This window comes from Setaria viridis, chromosome 7, assembly GCF_005286985.2.
Source record: "Setaria viridis chromosome 7, Setaria_viridis_v4.0, whole genome shotgun sequence".
NCBI classification, from domain to species: Eukaryota; Viridiplantae; Streptophyta; class Magnoliopsida; order Poales; family Poaceae; genus Setaria; species Setaria viridis.
In genome coordinates, this window is record NC_048269.2 from 23513912 (window position 1) to 23527365 (window position 13454).

The 13454-nt window shown below is 46.8% G+C and overlaps 1 protein-coding gene, 1 long non-coding RNA gene and 1 pseudogene across 2 annotated transcripts; 1 reads left to right on the top strand and 2 right to left on the bottom strand.

Annotated features, from left to right (window-relative positions):
* Positions 1 to 2116: 2116 nt before the first annotated feature.
* LOC117863320 (uncharacterized) lies at positions 2117 to 9250 on the bottom strand. Its single transcript, XR_004642198.2, has 3 exons — positions 8754 to 9250; positions 8029 to 8340; positions 2117 to 2221 (listed from the first exon to the last, which is right to left on the bottom strand). It is a non-coding gene; the product is annotated as an uncharacterized lncRNA (long non-coding RNA).
* LOC140223302 (uncharacterized) lies at positions 5590 to 7492 on the top strand (annotated as a pseudogene).
* A 450-nt stretch (positions 9251 to 9700) lies between the features above and the next one.
* Positions 9701 to 11992, bottom strand: LOC117862699 (UPF0481 protein At3g47200). Its single transcript, XM_034746199.2, has one exon. It carries the CDS (start codon positions 11600 to 11602, stop codon positions 9950 to 9952), a length of 1653 nt encoding a protein of 550 aa, XP_034602090.1. The 5' UTR covers positions 11603 to 11992; the 3' UTR covers positions 9701 to 9949.
* Positions 11993 to 13454: the final 1462 nt, after the last annotated feature.

Consider the following 13454-nt stretch of genomic DNA (forward strand, 5'->3'; position numbering starts at 1 on the left):
CCTTTGATCTGAACACTAGTCTGTTGGGTTCGAGTAGTGTCAATGCTTAAATAGGACTTGGTAAAAGTTGAGTGATTGCCTGTCACTCATAGTTATAGGAGTTGGTTGTTCTCTTTTGTTTACAACTATAAGGACAATGGACGGGGCAGGGTTTTGGTGAAATCTTTTGGTGGTCGGCTGATCGTCCCGTTTGTTTACTCAATCTGTTAAGGCCCGACAGTGGTGGTGTTCGTGATCAAGTGTTTGAAAGTACTAACCTCATACCTATTATGGGATGGGGAAGCCTAGTACCTGATTGAACCTAAACGTGAGTGGTTCGATCCACTGTCTCTGGAATGAAGTTCTCCTGCGGCCGCACGTAGTGGCAAGTGTGGTCAAAGAACGGCAGAGGCCAAGTCTGTGGAACATTGCACCAAGGGAAGTGGGCCCGACACGGGTTAGGGTATTGATGGGGAAGGCTGACACAGGAAGCGACCCTGAGTGGTGCGCGGATGTCATGAGGTTAGGTTCACCATGCATGGTTAAAGAACTCGAGTCGATTCGTCTACCTCTCATAGTTTGAGACTGCTTGATCGCTATGCTACACTGAGTAATAAAGAAGTCTGATGATGACATGGCCTTGATGTTAAGCTTGTATACATAAAGTTGGATCTCTGATTGCCTAGTATAAGTTGCCAACATAGACTGGTGAACTTAGAATCTGAGCTAAAACTTTGAAAGCAAGGACTTAACATAGCCGCTTTTGGCAAACAAAACCCCTCAGCCAAAGAGTCTTGCATGTCTAGACGTGGTGGAGTAGTTTTCCCACCGGTCGGTTAAGTCTTGTTGAGCTTAGAAGCTCAGCCTTATTTGTGGCTTCTCTTTTCAGGTGAAGTTGAAACTTCCAAGCTTGCTGTTGGCACTTGGCCGCCCTAGCTTCCTCCTGGGTGGACGGTCGAGTGGGATCCTTCCTCGGACGGTGGGGGAATGGGATCATTGATGTCCTGTCTGGCCTCACCAGGGACATCCGACCCCGACGATAGCTTCCATGATGTTTTTACCTTCTGTTATTTTCCTTCATAACTTGTAAAACTCTGATTTTTAACTAGTGTGCCAGGAATTGCTAATCAAATGGTGGATCTGTTGTATTCTCTGGAACCACTCATCTTCGTATGAGTTATGCTAACTCGGTCCTATTAAGTGGTTAAATCGGATGAAATCCGACGGCACATCGAGTTAACTTGATTAAGGCATGAGTATCGCGTGTCAAGCGACTTAACCGTGCTTTAGTTAAGTTAATCCGAGGTGTTCCGCCACAGCTACCACACATCAAGCATGCCCTTTAATGATGGAAATAACCCACATGCATGGTGTCCTCCAATGATGGCACTACCCCTAGCTTCTTCCCCAACGTGGTGTCCTAGTCGTTATATGTCATCAACTCAGTAGTGGGCCCCCAACGCCCTTTTCACTCATGGCTATTGAGAGTTGCCTAACACCATATAGCAGCTTTAGAAAAATAAGTTTTCCCAGGTCATAAGACAAGGGGTATTTTGTAAAAGTGATTTTGAAAATAAAAATAGCTTCTCAAGGTCACAATACAAAAGCAACTTATGCAAAACCTTGTGCCTAAACAAACAGGTCCTAAGTTTACACTTTAAATTAAATGCATAATAAAATGCATGCATCTTGAATACAATTATATGGCACTTAGGAAGCAAAAAAGTCAGGCAACTTACAAATATAAAAAATTGATATAGTCTTAGCAACTTCATTTTGGATAAAACTTAGAGGTTTGTGCATCTATGCATATAAATCCTTATAGGACTTTACTCACCTTAGCTCATTTTTATAACATTTTACCACAAATTTTAGATAGTGAATTTTGTATGAATATTCATAATATTACTAATATTATTAATAAGGTCCATTACTCTATTAATTTTGTATCAAACACATATCTAGGAACATATATTCATATGCTCCCATGCATTAGATATCAAATTCTACCTCCATTAATGTTTGTTGTTGGAAACTACAACTACCAATACATATTCAGAAACAAAAGGCTAGAATAAAAAGGAGGTTTCCATATGTTGTTCAAAACTTCAAGATACAACAAAACTTAACCACTTACCCAGTCATGTCTATTAGTCCCATCAAACCTTTCCTTTATGAATGCCTGCCAGTCTTCAACATTGCATAGAGGATTCTCCTTCAACCACACAGGTATTGGGACCTCCTGGAGGCCGAAGAAAACATCATCATCAGTACTTGAATCTTCCATTGAACTTTGGCTTGTTAGGGGGGTTTCACTAGTTATAGGTGCTAGAAGAGAGTAAGGGAATGGAAATAGGCAAAGACCGGTGTGCATCTCATGGGAATAACTGAATATATAGGGGAGAAGGAAGAACTGATTTGGCTATAATAGATGTGTGCATCTAGAAGATTTTATAGCATTTACTACATAGCTGTGATTTGGCTATAATTTTCCTTGTTTGGAGTCCCACAATCAATGCTAGGTTGCCAGGTTGCAAGTCACAACACATAATCTACCCTATGGATTGAAAGAAGGTAGCAGCTAGACTATTTTTTCCTGCAATAATCAATGCTCTTTATGGTCTTCAGCAGAGCCAATCTAGCTATAACATATAATATCTCTACAGTCCATCCCCCTAACATTATTTAATTCCTCAAAAGATCTCTCCATATCCATCTACATCACTTAGATATGATTTGGATCCCTGCAATCAATATTAGGTTGGAAGGCACAGCTTCAGTGATGCCAAATCTATAGTCTACAATATCTATACAATCCATTCCTGCAAACGTTATTTAATTCCTTGAAGATCTCTCCATTCATTCACACCCCGCAAACAAGGAAATCATTTATTTTTTTCTATAATCAATACTTTATATACTCTTTAAAATAGCCAATTCTATAATTTATAATATCTATATGAGTTATCCCCCACAAAAATTATTCATTTCCTCACAAGATCTCTCAACATTCATCCATGGCATTAAAATATGATAATTGTGTGATCTTCATCACTCATTTAGATCTAGCCATTCGTATTATTTTTCATGCAATCCTTATTTGTTGGATCATATTTTTCCTCTCGTGCCTCTCTTAAAAGTACGGGCTCACTAAGAAAACAAAGTACTATGTGCTCTCCATTGGCTCACTGAGAGCATTCTTTGCCTCCAATGCCATGGAGGCACTAAGTGTTGTCACAACCCAAAATCAATCTCCATCTAGCTAGACCATCCACTTGTTCATTGTCTTCCAATTCTTCACCTTGCCATCTCTTAGGCAATGTAAATGCCGGTTGAGGTGCCTCATGGAAAGAAGGAATAGGCGGAAGACAAAGACGTGTGGCTCAAGGAAAGATACAAATTAGAGGAAGAAGTCAATGCATAGCTATGATTTGGTTGAGCAATGTACAAAATTGCCTTGTTTGGAGCCCTGCAACCAGTACTAGGTTCCAAGACACAACAAAAGACCTAATCTAGTAGCCCATCATTTAATTTTGACTCTCAATACTTTCAATTGCTACGGAGTCACCATACCTACCCTCACCATTGCAGATGCCAACTAGCATATCAGCTCCTTACAGGCCACCACGCCATGCCTCCTTTCCATCATTGTAGTATGGCATCATAAACACACTACTTCCACCATGATCATCACTAGGTGATGTTGTGGTTGCTGTTGAGCTCGCTAAGAAACTCAATGCCTAGCTATAGGGTGTTGTTGCAGCGAAGAGATCTAAAGTGGTTGGAAGAGGTGGTGAGGTCAATTGGTCAAGCCACAGTGGAGCACGTTCATGCCTTCTTGGATGAACATGGTCTTTTTGGGTGGGTACTAGTGACCGAAGACGAGGATAGGTGTGACCTCACTAAGGACTTCTCGAGCTAGGCAATCTTGACACACATGTCGAGTTGCTCAAGGGGGCTTTATTTGTGATGGCAAGGTTGTACTTCTTGCATTGTCATGGTGCACGTTTCATAAGAGTCAGGCCTCCATGACATGGAATACCATGTTGCAATCCCTGAGATGGTGCACATCAAGGCAGGCTTGGCTGAATCTTGCTGCATGGAGCTCAGGCATGTGAAGCGTCCAACGCGGATGCGGTAGCGAGGAAGAAGGATGCTGATGAGGTGTCGCATGATGGCAGCGGTCGACATGGGATAGATCAGGGTCCATCGGGGCAATGATTTATTTGGATTGTGAGGGAGAGGCGAGGCAAGGTGTGAAAGAGAACTACACATAAGTTATTAGGTGATTTAGATCCCAATTATAGTTATCTCTGCATAAACCAAGCAAAACAAGGAATCATTTATTATGTATCCTCACCGGTGATCACATACCATTTATGTTTGCGATTCAATTTGTGAACCAAAAAGTGTTTTCAGTATCATTTCTGATCTCACAATGCCTTGATTTCTGCTAAAGAGGATCGGAAACAGAATTTGAGTCATTGCTCAAACATATCGCTATTAGAGTAATGCAAACATATCACGCAATAATTTTCAACTGAAATGATTCAAAATATATTAATAACAATGGATTATATGAGTTCTGAAAAGGAACAAATTATAGGCTGGAGAAAGAATATCCACTAGAGGTTATAAGGAAACTAGTGAAAAAAAGAAAGAAAACAAAGATGAAGGAGGAAATGAATAGGAAAGGAAAAAAAGAAAATGAAAAGAAAGAATGTAGCTTATATTAATGGGTGAGGCCAACAGTGACCCACCTTTGGGACAACACCTGTTGCAGAACTCCGCAATTGAAATTTGAAGCAAGGTATCTTTTTAAGTAGGAAGTGGACAAACTAGATTTTAATTCGTGAATTGAATTTGAATGGTTGAGTTAGAAGACTCAAAACAAAGATAAAGAATATTGCTTAGCCATATAGTCCCTTTGTCTTAATGAATGATGTTTGGGTCAAGATAATAAGTTTTAAACATTACTTGTTTAAGGAGGGATGAGGTATTTATTAGTAAAGTACGAAGAAGCAGGTTTGCTTCTGGTAGTTTCTTTGAAAAAGAAAGGTTGATTCTCTTTTCTTTCTCGACTTGGGGTGCTCAAATTTTTCTGCTTTTATTCTACATATTTATGATGCTATACATTTAGTGGTAGGCGACGTGCCTCTTAGTGTCGAGTGAACTCTTCATCGAAAAAGGAAAACCTTATGTTTGAGGGATAGGGACATAGAGCTAAGGTGCGCATGCATTTTTCAAAAAATCATCCCCTATACAGTGCAGGTGCTTCTCTATTTATAGGTATAGGAGTCATTTATTTTTCCCAAAATGTCTTTGCTCACATGCTACATTTTTGGAATATGCCTTACAAATTAGTAAAAAGAAAGTAAGTAAATCCGACTTGTATCCTTCATCGTGGTCATGTTTCTCACACCGCTCTGCTGACCTTTAGCTCCTCATTCGTTTGTTATTGCTCGTAATAGGCCTGCAATAGCTTTCACACATCTGAAGATGATGGTGATGCCCGCGCTAGCTGATGACTCCTCCAACCGACCCTGATGGCACCCTATATACAAAAAAAAGATAAGAATTGTTTGATTGGGCCTACAAAGGTCAACCGACATGGCAGTCGGCCATTCTGCGAAGGTAATGAACCGTGTCAGTAATAACCTCTGAGCGAGGGTGTCTCCCTTTGTCTAGATCTCCAACATTGCCCATCGACAGCGAGGCATCTGTGGTGACTTCGTCAATCTCAAGGTCAACTGGCTCAGTATCTCAAAGGTGCTCGTAGGGATAAGATTTGCGCGTGTGTATTCATAAGGGTGAGTATGTGTTGGTACATATGAGCATTGCCATTTGTATTTTGATTCGAAAAAAAGAAAGTAGGCATTGTATAGTGGTGACAGCTAACGGTCGTCCAAGACAGGTCACAGCGCTCTCAACTTCGTTGCTTAGTTGTTTACAGCCGCTCACTCAACTCCGTTGCTTGGTTGCTTACAACCGCTCAGGGGTGAAACCAGAAATATGGGATAGGGGAGGCTGAGACCTCCTACCGAGGCCAGTGCTACTTGGGCTTCTGGTGACCACCCCAGGCCGAATTCCATATTCTTTCGGTAAACTTCGATACCTGAGTAAGCTAAACCTTGAGGACAACAAACTCGAAGCGAAAGACAGTCGAGACCGGGAATTCCTAGATGCCTTAAGCAACTGTAGTGTTCTGCAGTTGTTCTCGGTTTAGGGAAATATGCTACAGGGAGTACTGCCAAATTATGTCGGTAACCTTTCCTCCGGTTTAAATGTCCTGTTGTTTGGTAAGAATAGGTTATCTGGGTTAGTCCCCTCAAGCATAGGCAACCTCCATAACTTGACTGACCTTGCACTTGATGCCAATGATTTCGCTGGTACAATTGATGGATGGATTGGAAGGCTGACAAACCTACTAGGTTTGTTTCTTAACGGGAATGGTTTCACTCAGCAGATCCCATCTTCTATTAGCAATCTTACCAAGTTAAAAACACTATATCTTGCTGATAATCTATTCGACGGTCCAATACCATCCAGTTTAGGAAGCCTTCCACAACTCTCATTGTTAGACCTCAGTTACAACAACCTCCATGGCAATATACCACAAGATATTTTACATTAACCACAATGGTCGAGTTAGTGTTATCCCATAACAAATTTGAAGGATTAATACCTGGGGTCAGCAATCTCCAGCAACTAACAAAACTAGACCTTTCGTCTAATAAGCTTACAGGGGAGATTCCTACAACTCTAGGCACATGTCAGGAGTTGGGAACAGTCCGACTGGATCAAAACTTTCTCTCAGGAAGCATTCCAACATCTCCAGGCAATCTTAGCAGCTTGACCATCCTCAACCTTTCGCACAACAACTTGATGGGTACTATCCCAGCTGCTCTATGCAACCTACAAGTTATCAATCAGCTAGATTTGTCTTACAATCATCTCATGGGAGAAGTGCCAAAAAGCGGAGTGTTCAAAAATGTTACAGCTGTTACACTCAATGGCAATCAGGATCTCTGCGGCGGAGTATTTGAGCTGCATATGCCTGCATGCACTGTTGTTTCTCGGCATACAGCAAGATTAAAATTTTGGGTTAAAATATGTATCCCCATTTTTGGTTTTGTGGCGCTATTCATATTATCGTTATGCCTTATACTTCAATGCAAGAATTCCTTCATAATGCAATCACCGTTGGTTTCTTCTAGTGAGAAATTTTGTAAAGTTTCCTACAAGGATCTAGTTCAAGCCACAGAGAATTTCGCAGAGTCTTTGATTGGGAGGGGAAACTATGGTTCAGTTTACAGAGGAAAGCTAATCCAAGCAAACATGGTTGTGGGCTGTGAAGGTTTTTGACATGAACATGTAAGGCGCTGATAGAAGTTTCATGTCAGAGTGTAAAGCTTTGAGGAGATGTGTACAGTTTTGGGGTATTGATGGCAAAGACACTAACAGGGAAAAGGCCAACAGATCCTGTGTTCTGCAATGGAGTAAGCATTGTTAACCTTTATCGAGAAGAATTTTCCAGACCAGATACTTCATATCCTTGATGCTCAACTCCAAGAAGAATGCCAGGAGTTTTCTGGAGCAGATTTGGAAGAAGATAACGCAGTCTACTCATGCTTGTTAAGGCTGCTAAGAGTGGCACTTTCATGCACATGTCAGGCCCCTAATCACCGTATGAACATGAGACAAATTGCTGCAGAATTGCACGCAATCCAAACATCATATATGTTGTGGACAAATGTGTTATGTGTTAGTAGGATAACAGAGCTACTAATATTTTGCTATTAATACAAGTCATGGGTATATTGCTCCAGGTAATGTTTCTTTTTTTTTCTGTCGATACCATTCTCGACTAACCAAAACCCTTATTTGCTCGAATAACCTTATGTTGCACTTTTCAATTGATATTCAGAGTATGCTTGAATGCAGAATATTTGAATATCTGGAGATATGTGGACTTTTGCAGTACTGTTGGAGTTACTAAGAGGAAAGGTGTGAAAGACCAACTGATCCTATGTTCTGCAGTAAACTTACTGTTGTTGAAATTGTCGAGAGGAGTAATCAAGATGACATGACTTAGCACATGTCTCCAAGTCTAGCTGTGCTTATTGTCCCTGATGAAAGTGGAACTTCCTTGCGAACACCAGGTTCCTACTTCCTAGTGAGCAAAGGAACATGAGAGAAACATCTGCAAAATTGCAAGCAATCAAAACGTCATATAGGTCTTGGAGGGGAAGCTAAGCATGCTTCATTAATATCATATCATGCCAGATGCTTCGATACTTGTAGCTGCCACTTTGTTGCTCTTTTGATTCCAAAGCCACATTGGAATTATCTTCTACGGCACTGAAAAATTACATGATGACTGTCACGTTTGTCAAAGATGAGCCCACAATTCTTTCACATTGAAAAGCAACTGAAGCAAACACGAGTTGTTCTCAGGGCAAGACCAAACAGCAGCCAATATCAAAAAGGCACCGTCAGAGGCGTGGTTATTCAATTTTCCACCAAAACCTAGCATAAGAACTCAACGGGAAGAATAATCCATATCCCTTTGACAAAACTTGAGATAAAAATAATGCAAACACTGGTCTGACATTGCCCCCCAAATCAACGAATCAGCACCTCGGTTTGCTACCGCCCAACGCCAAACTCTCAAAAACAGAAGACCAAAAACTGGATCACCATGAACCGCGCATATGGCAAGGCCACAGAAACGCTCTTCACAGCTAAAGGCGCGTACGCGAAGACCAATCTACCTGGACTGCGCGAACGCACCCTTGTGGCGGGGTCGCGGGGACGTGGGAGGAGCCGGCGGAGCAAGGACGGGATCGTCGTCTGCGCCGGGCGCCGGCGCGGTTGGGCGGACGAGAGCGTGTGGTGGACTGTCACGGTGTGTGTGTAGCGGTCTGTCGCGGGCCTGCAAAACATCTTTTGAACCGTGGGCCGTACACGTCTGTCGGCCGACATGGACCACAGTGGCATCGTGGCCAGTCCTTAGTGTACAGTTTTTATTCCCGTGTCATCAAGATTGGAAATTTGGTAAGTGTACCTGTTAAGTGTTAAGGGGATGAAACTCCTCCACGTATGATAAAACTCTCACATTCTCACTCCTTATAAAGATCTTGTCAAGTCAGTAAAATTGTTGATGTGGCACATAATTTAATACCTATGAAACTCTCCATGAAATTTCCACCGAGATTGATCTTAGTGAGATGAAAGCTTCCAAAATCGTCTAAAGAAGTAGTATTAAAGAAGTAGTATTGTCTGTCCTCGACTCTAGGAAATTGACAAAAATGACATTTCTTGCACTTCTATAAAAATACTCAGACGCGGATGTTCGTAGGCGTGCACACTCTCACGTATGAATGCCTATTGAAGATTGACCCGGCAGGTCTTCGCTTAACAAAGTCACCAGGTATGTGTCTTGTCAGCGTACCACCAAGAGAACAGTCATGACAAGCCTGAGAATCGAGCTCACATAAGCAAAGTTAAACCTAACCAATTGTACTGTGCTTAATTCATAGCAATTTTTTAGATTTGCCAGGTCATCTTTAAGGGGAATGATTGAAATGACCAGAACGAAGTGTTAGTTTTTTCATGGTTTTTTATTATTGAGCCGATAAAAGTGTCTGAACTAGCTTTTTTCTCAGGCTCTCGCCATAGTGCCTTACTCGAGCCCTCTTCTTATCCAAATCCCTTTACATACGCAAACAAGTTACATTATATTATTGACAAAGAATTTGCTGGTCAAATACCTCTACCACAAGTCCACAACTCAAATGGAAGAATTCTCCCCTGATAAAGAACCAACCAAAATTATATTTTAAAAAAGAAAGAAATCCGTTACTTCGCCTCCCTCGACCGCATCAGCAAACTAGCAATCCCAATTGCACGGTGCCAGTCTAGAAAAGTTCAAATTCTGGACCAGTTTTGAATGGACCATGGCCGGCGATCAATGGGGCGGCCGGTAGTAGCTGTAGGCGCTGTAGAAGGTCTGCATCGTGGTGAGCAGCAGCAGGAACACAGCGGCGACGACGGAGACGATGGCCCACGGGTTGCTGAAGTAATTGTGCTGCAGGCTCGCCACCCACGTGCTCCACTTGTAGTCGTAGTACCTGTTCACCTGGTCCGACAGCCCCGACAGGTAGCTGTCGTTGATGTCGAACACCACCTCGTCGCAGAGGCGGTTGAAGAGGTCGGCCACCTCGGCGTCGCTGCCGAGCCAGTGCTCGATGATGCCGCGGTCGTGCAGGTACTTGACGTCCTCCGCCGAGTTGATGAGGTTGTCCATGAAGATGGCGTAGGAGGTGATGTTGTTGCCGCCCGGGGCGTCGATGTCCGTGATGTGGCACTGCTCGAACGCGATCAGGTTCAGGAACAGAGACTTGGTGCCGTCGTGGATGAGGATGCGCGGGATCTGGAGCTCGCCGTTCTCGAACTTGATGTCCCAGAACCGGTCCGTGTTGCGGCGGCGGCAACGGATGCCGGCCTCCCGGAGCTCCGACACGCAGTGCACGAACTGCTGCCGCCGCTTGTCGGCCACGCGCCGGAGGCCGGACCACTTCTTGAGCCACAGCCGCGCGGGGGGTGGCGGCATGGGCTGCAGGCCGGCGCTGAGGAGGCTGCGCCGGAACACGTCGAGGCAGTGGAGCATCGGGTCGGACAGCGGGTCGAACGCCGCCGCGGCCGCGGCGGCGCCGACGGACGACTCGAGCTTGGACCGGTCCTTGCGGAGCAGCGGCGCGTCGGTGGGCATGAGCGGGTCGAAGAACCGCACGGCGAGGCTGGCGACGGCGCCGTTCTGCTCCGGGTTGCCGAGCTGGATCCCCAGCAGGAGGTCGAGCACGAAGAGCGGGATCTGGTTCTCTAGCAGGATCATGTCGTTGCGCACGGCGTGCATCGCGCCGCGCATGGCGAAGATGGGGTCGTGCCGCGAGTAGCCCAGGTCGTCGACGAACCCCTTCCCGCCGTCCAGCGCGCCGCGGAAGAGCTCGAGCACAAATGTCCCGTCCAGGACGAGGCACTCGGCGAGCTCGTTGCTCCCCATCCCAGCGGCGCGGCCCTCGTAGCAGGCGCGCACCCGGTCCTCGAGCGCGCGCACGGCGCCGAGGTACGCCGTGACGTCGTGGCCCGTGCGCTTGAGCACGTGGTGCAGCGCTCGCCACTTGTGGCGGTCCATCTCACGCAGGCGGCGCCGGCCGTGGTGGAGCGGGCCGATGGACACCGCCTGCGGCGTGTAGGCGCGCTCCTCGCCGTCGCGGAGGCACTTGGGGACGCGGTACACGGAGAGGCGCGCCCAGGGGCACGCCGCCTCCTCGGCGCGCGCCTGCGCCAGCTTCCCGCGGATGGCGATCACCCATTCCGAGTCCTGCGGCTTGGGGCTGTGCGCCGGGGACTGCGCCCGCGACCGGGGCGGCCGGTCCTGCTCCGGCTGGCGGCGCTGGAGCGGCGTCGGCGGCGGCGGCGACGCGGCGCCGTTCGTGAGCGGCAGCGGCAGGTCCTGCGGCGGCGGCGGGGACTTCTGGAGGTTGGCGTCGACGGCCTCCCTGAGCTTGATGGTGATGAGGTACCAGCTCAGCACATCCTTGTTGAAGACGGCGACCATCGGTGGCGAGCGGCGGCTGGGCTCGAGGTCTCGAGGGTGTGGCGTCTCGTGGCTGCCAAGTCTGACTGATTCTGGGCCCGGGACGAAGGGAGCGAGCTGGCCAAGGCAAGCAATGATGGGCGGTGCGTGGTGGTAATGTGCGAGCGATGCATGGTGATCGGGATGTGGATGTGTGGAAATCTGTCTCGCGTTGCTTGTCTGCTAAAAAAATAATAGGATTTGAACGTGTAAACAAACACAAAAGAATGGATTTATCCAACCATCGCAGCGTGCTATTATGTCTCATAATAAGCACGGCCCACAGCGTTGACCCAAGAAAGAACCTTCCGATGCTTGTTGGCTGTTACTCTTAACAACCTCATCGTCGTCTACTCGTCTTGTTGCACACAGAACGCATGAAACCGCCACGAATCCGCTGATGCAGAGCGCGGGTAGCAAAAAGCCATAACCTGACATCGTGTATGGATACGACTCCGGGCTCAAAACAAAAGCGAAGCTTTCTGCACGCACAGGTGAAGCGGAATCGGATGCTCGCTGATTCCTAGCTGTTGCGACATGGGGCGTGCGTGTGTCGGGACTCGGGAGCACCGGGCATTCCAAGCTACTCGTAGTGGGGCGCACGACGCCGGGTTTGTCAACCAAAGCGGCTGACCCGCCGCGGCACTGCGATGATCAGTGCCTCAGTGCCAGTGGTGCCCGCGTCCTGCGTGCCGTGACTTGGCACGAGCGCCACCAGGCTGGATAATAATGCCTCCTCCTGCGCCCAGCTCCAGGGATTGCGTCCAGATTTGAAATGGTCGCGTGACAATAACCGACGACGTAGCGTGTTCCATGTGGATGTGGGCTTTAAAATCCTTCGTTGATGTCTCGTGGTGGGTACGCGCGCGCATCAGCAGATTAGGCTTCTCGCGCCAAGAGGCCGTCAAGTTGGGCCATGAAATGGGGGATTTCTTCTGCTTCTACACGGACGGACTGACGGTGCACGATGGGCTGGGCCGTGGGCCCTGCGTGCACCGCTAAGGAAGGGGAAGATAAAGACAAGGCACCAGACCCATGATCTGATTCATCTTCTTCACGACGCAACGCATCGCGGCTCGTTTCGAGCTAGTAGCAGTAGAGGACAAGCAATAATTTCGCGATCTCCTAGGCGACAAAGGCTGATTGATGCACAGTAGCAGTGATGTGTACTACTCCTTGCCTGGTAGAATGTGCTACTGCTACGCGCCTACGCCTGCATGCATGATTGATTGCCGGGTAGCATTGCACGTCGGAACTTGGAACGACCTGGGTGTGTGGGTATCCCAATTTGATCGGAGCAAAGTTCTTATCCGCGAGGGGCAGGCAGATCGCAGGACCCCCTTGAGCCTTGAGGCCTTTCTCAGCTTTTCGAGACGGAGACGGCCCTTCGAGAGCGACGAAAGCATGGCAACAAGGGGGACCGATCGATCGAGTACGCGCCGGCAACTGCCTGCATCCGTGCCGTGCGCGGGCGTCCACGGCGTCAGAGATCGATGGCCTCTTTGTTTCATGAACCGCAAATTCACAGCGCGTCGCTGCCGTGAAGTTTCCTCCGGACAGCAATGATTTCCATAGGAAAATCGCACATTATATATTGAGGTGAATGGTGATGTATGCATTGCGGGGATGGGCGGCAGGTGAGGCGGGGCATCCCTCCTCGTCCCCATCACAAAAGAACAGTGCATATGCCACGCGCGCCTACTCCATCTCAGGGAAGCTGGTGGTGGAGCATGCCAAGCCAAGGATCTGTCAGAACTCGGAAGGATTAGGCGACTCTGATATGGTATGAAGCCCCAGTTCAAGTTGAACTAACTACTATATCCCAGAAGGTTTC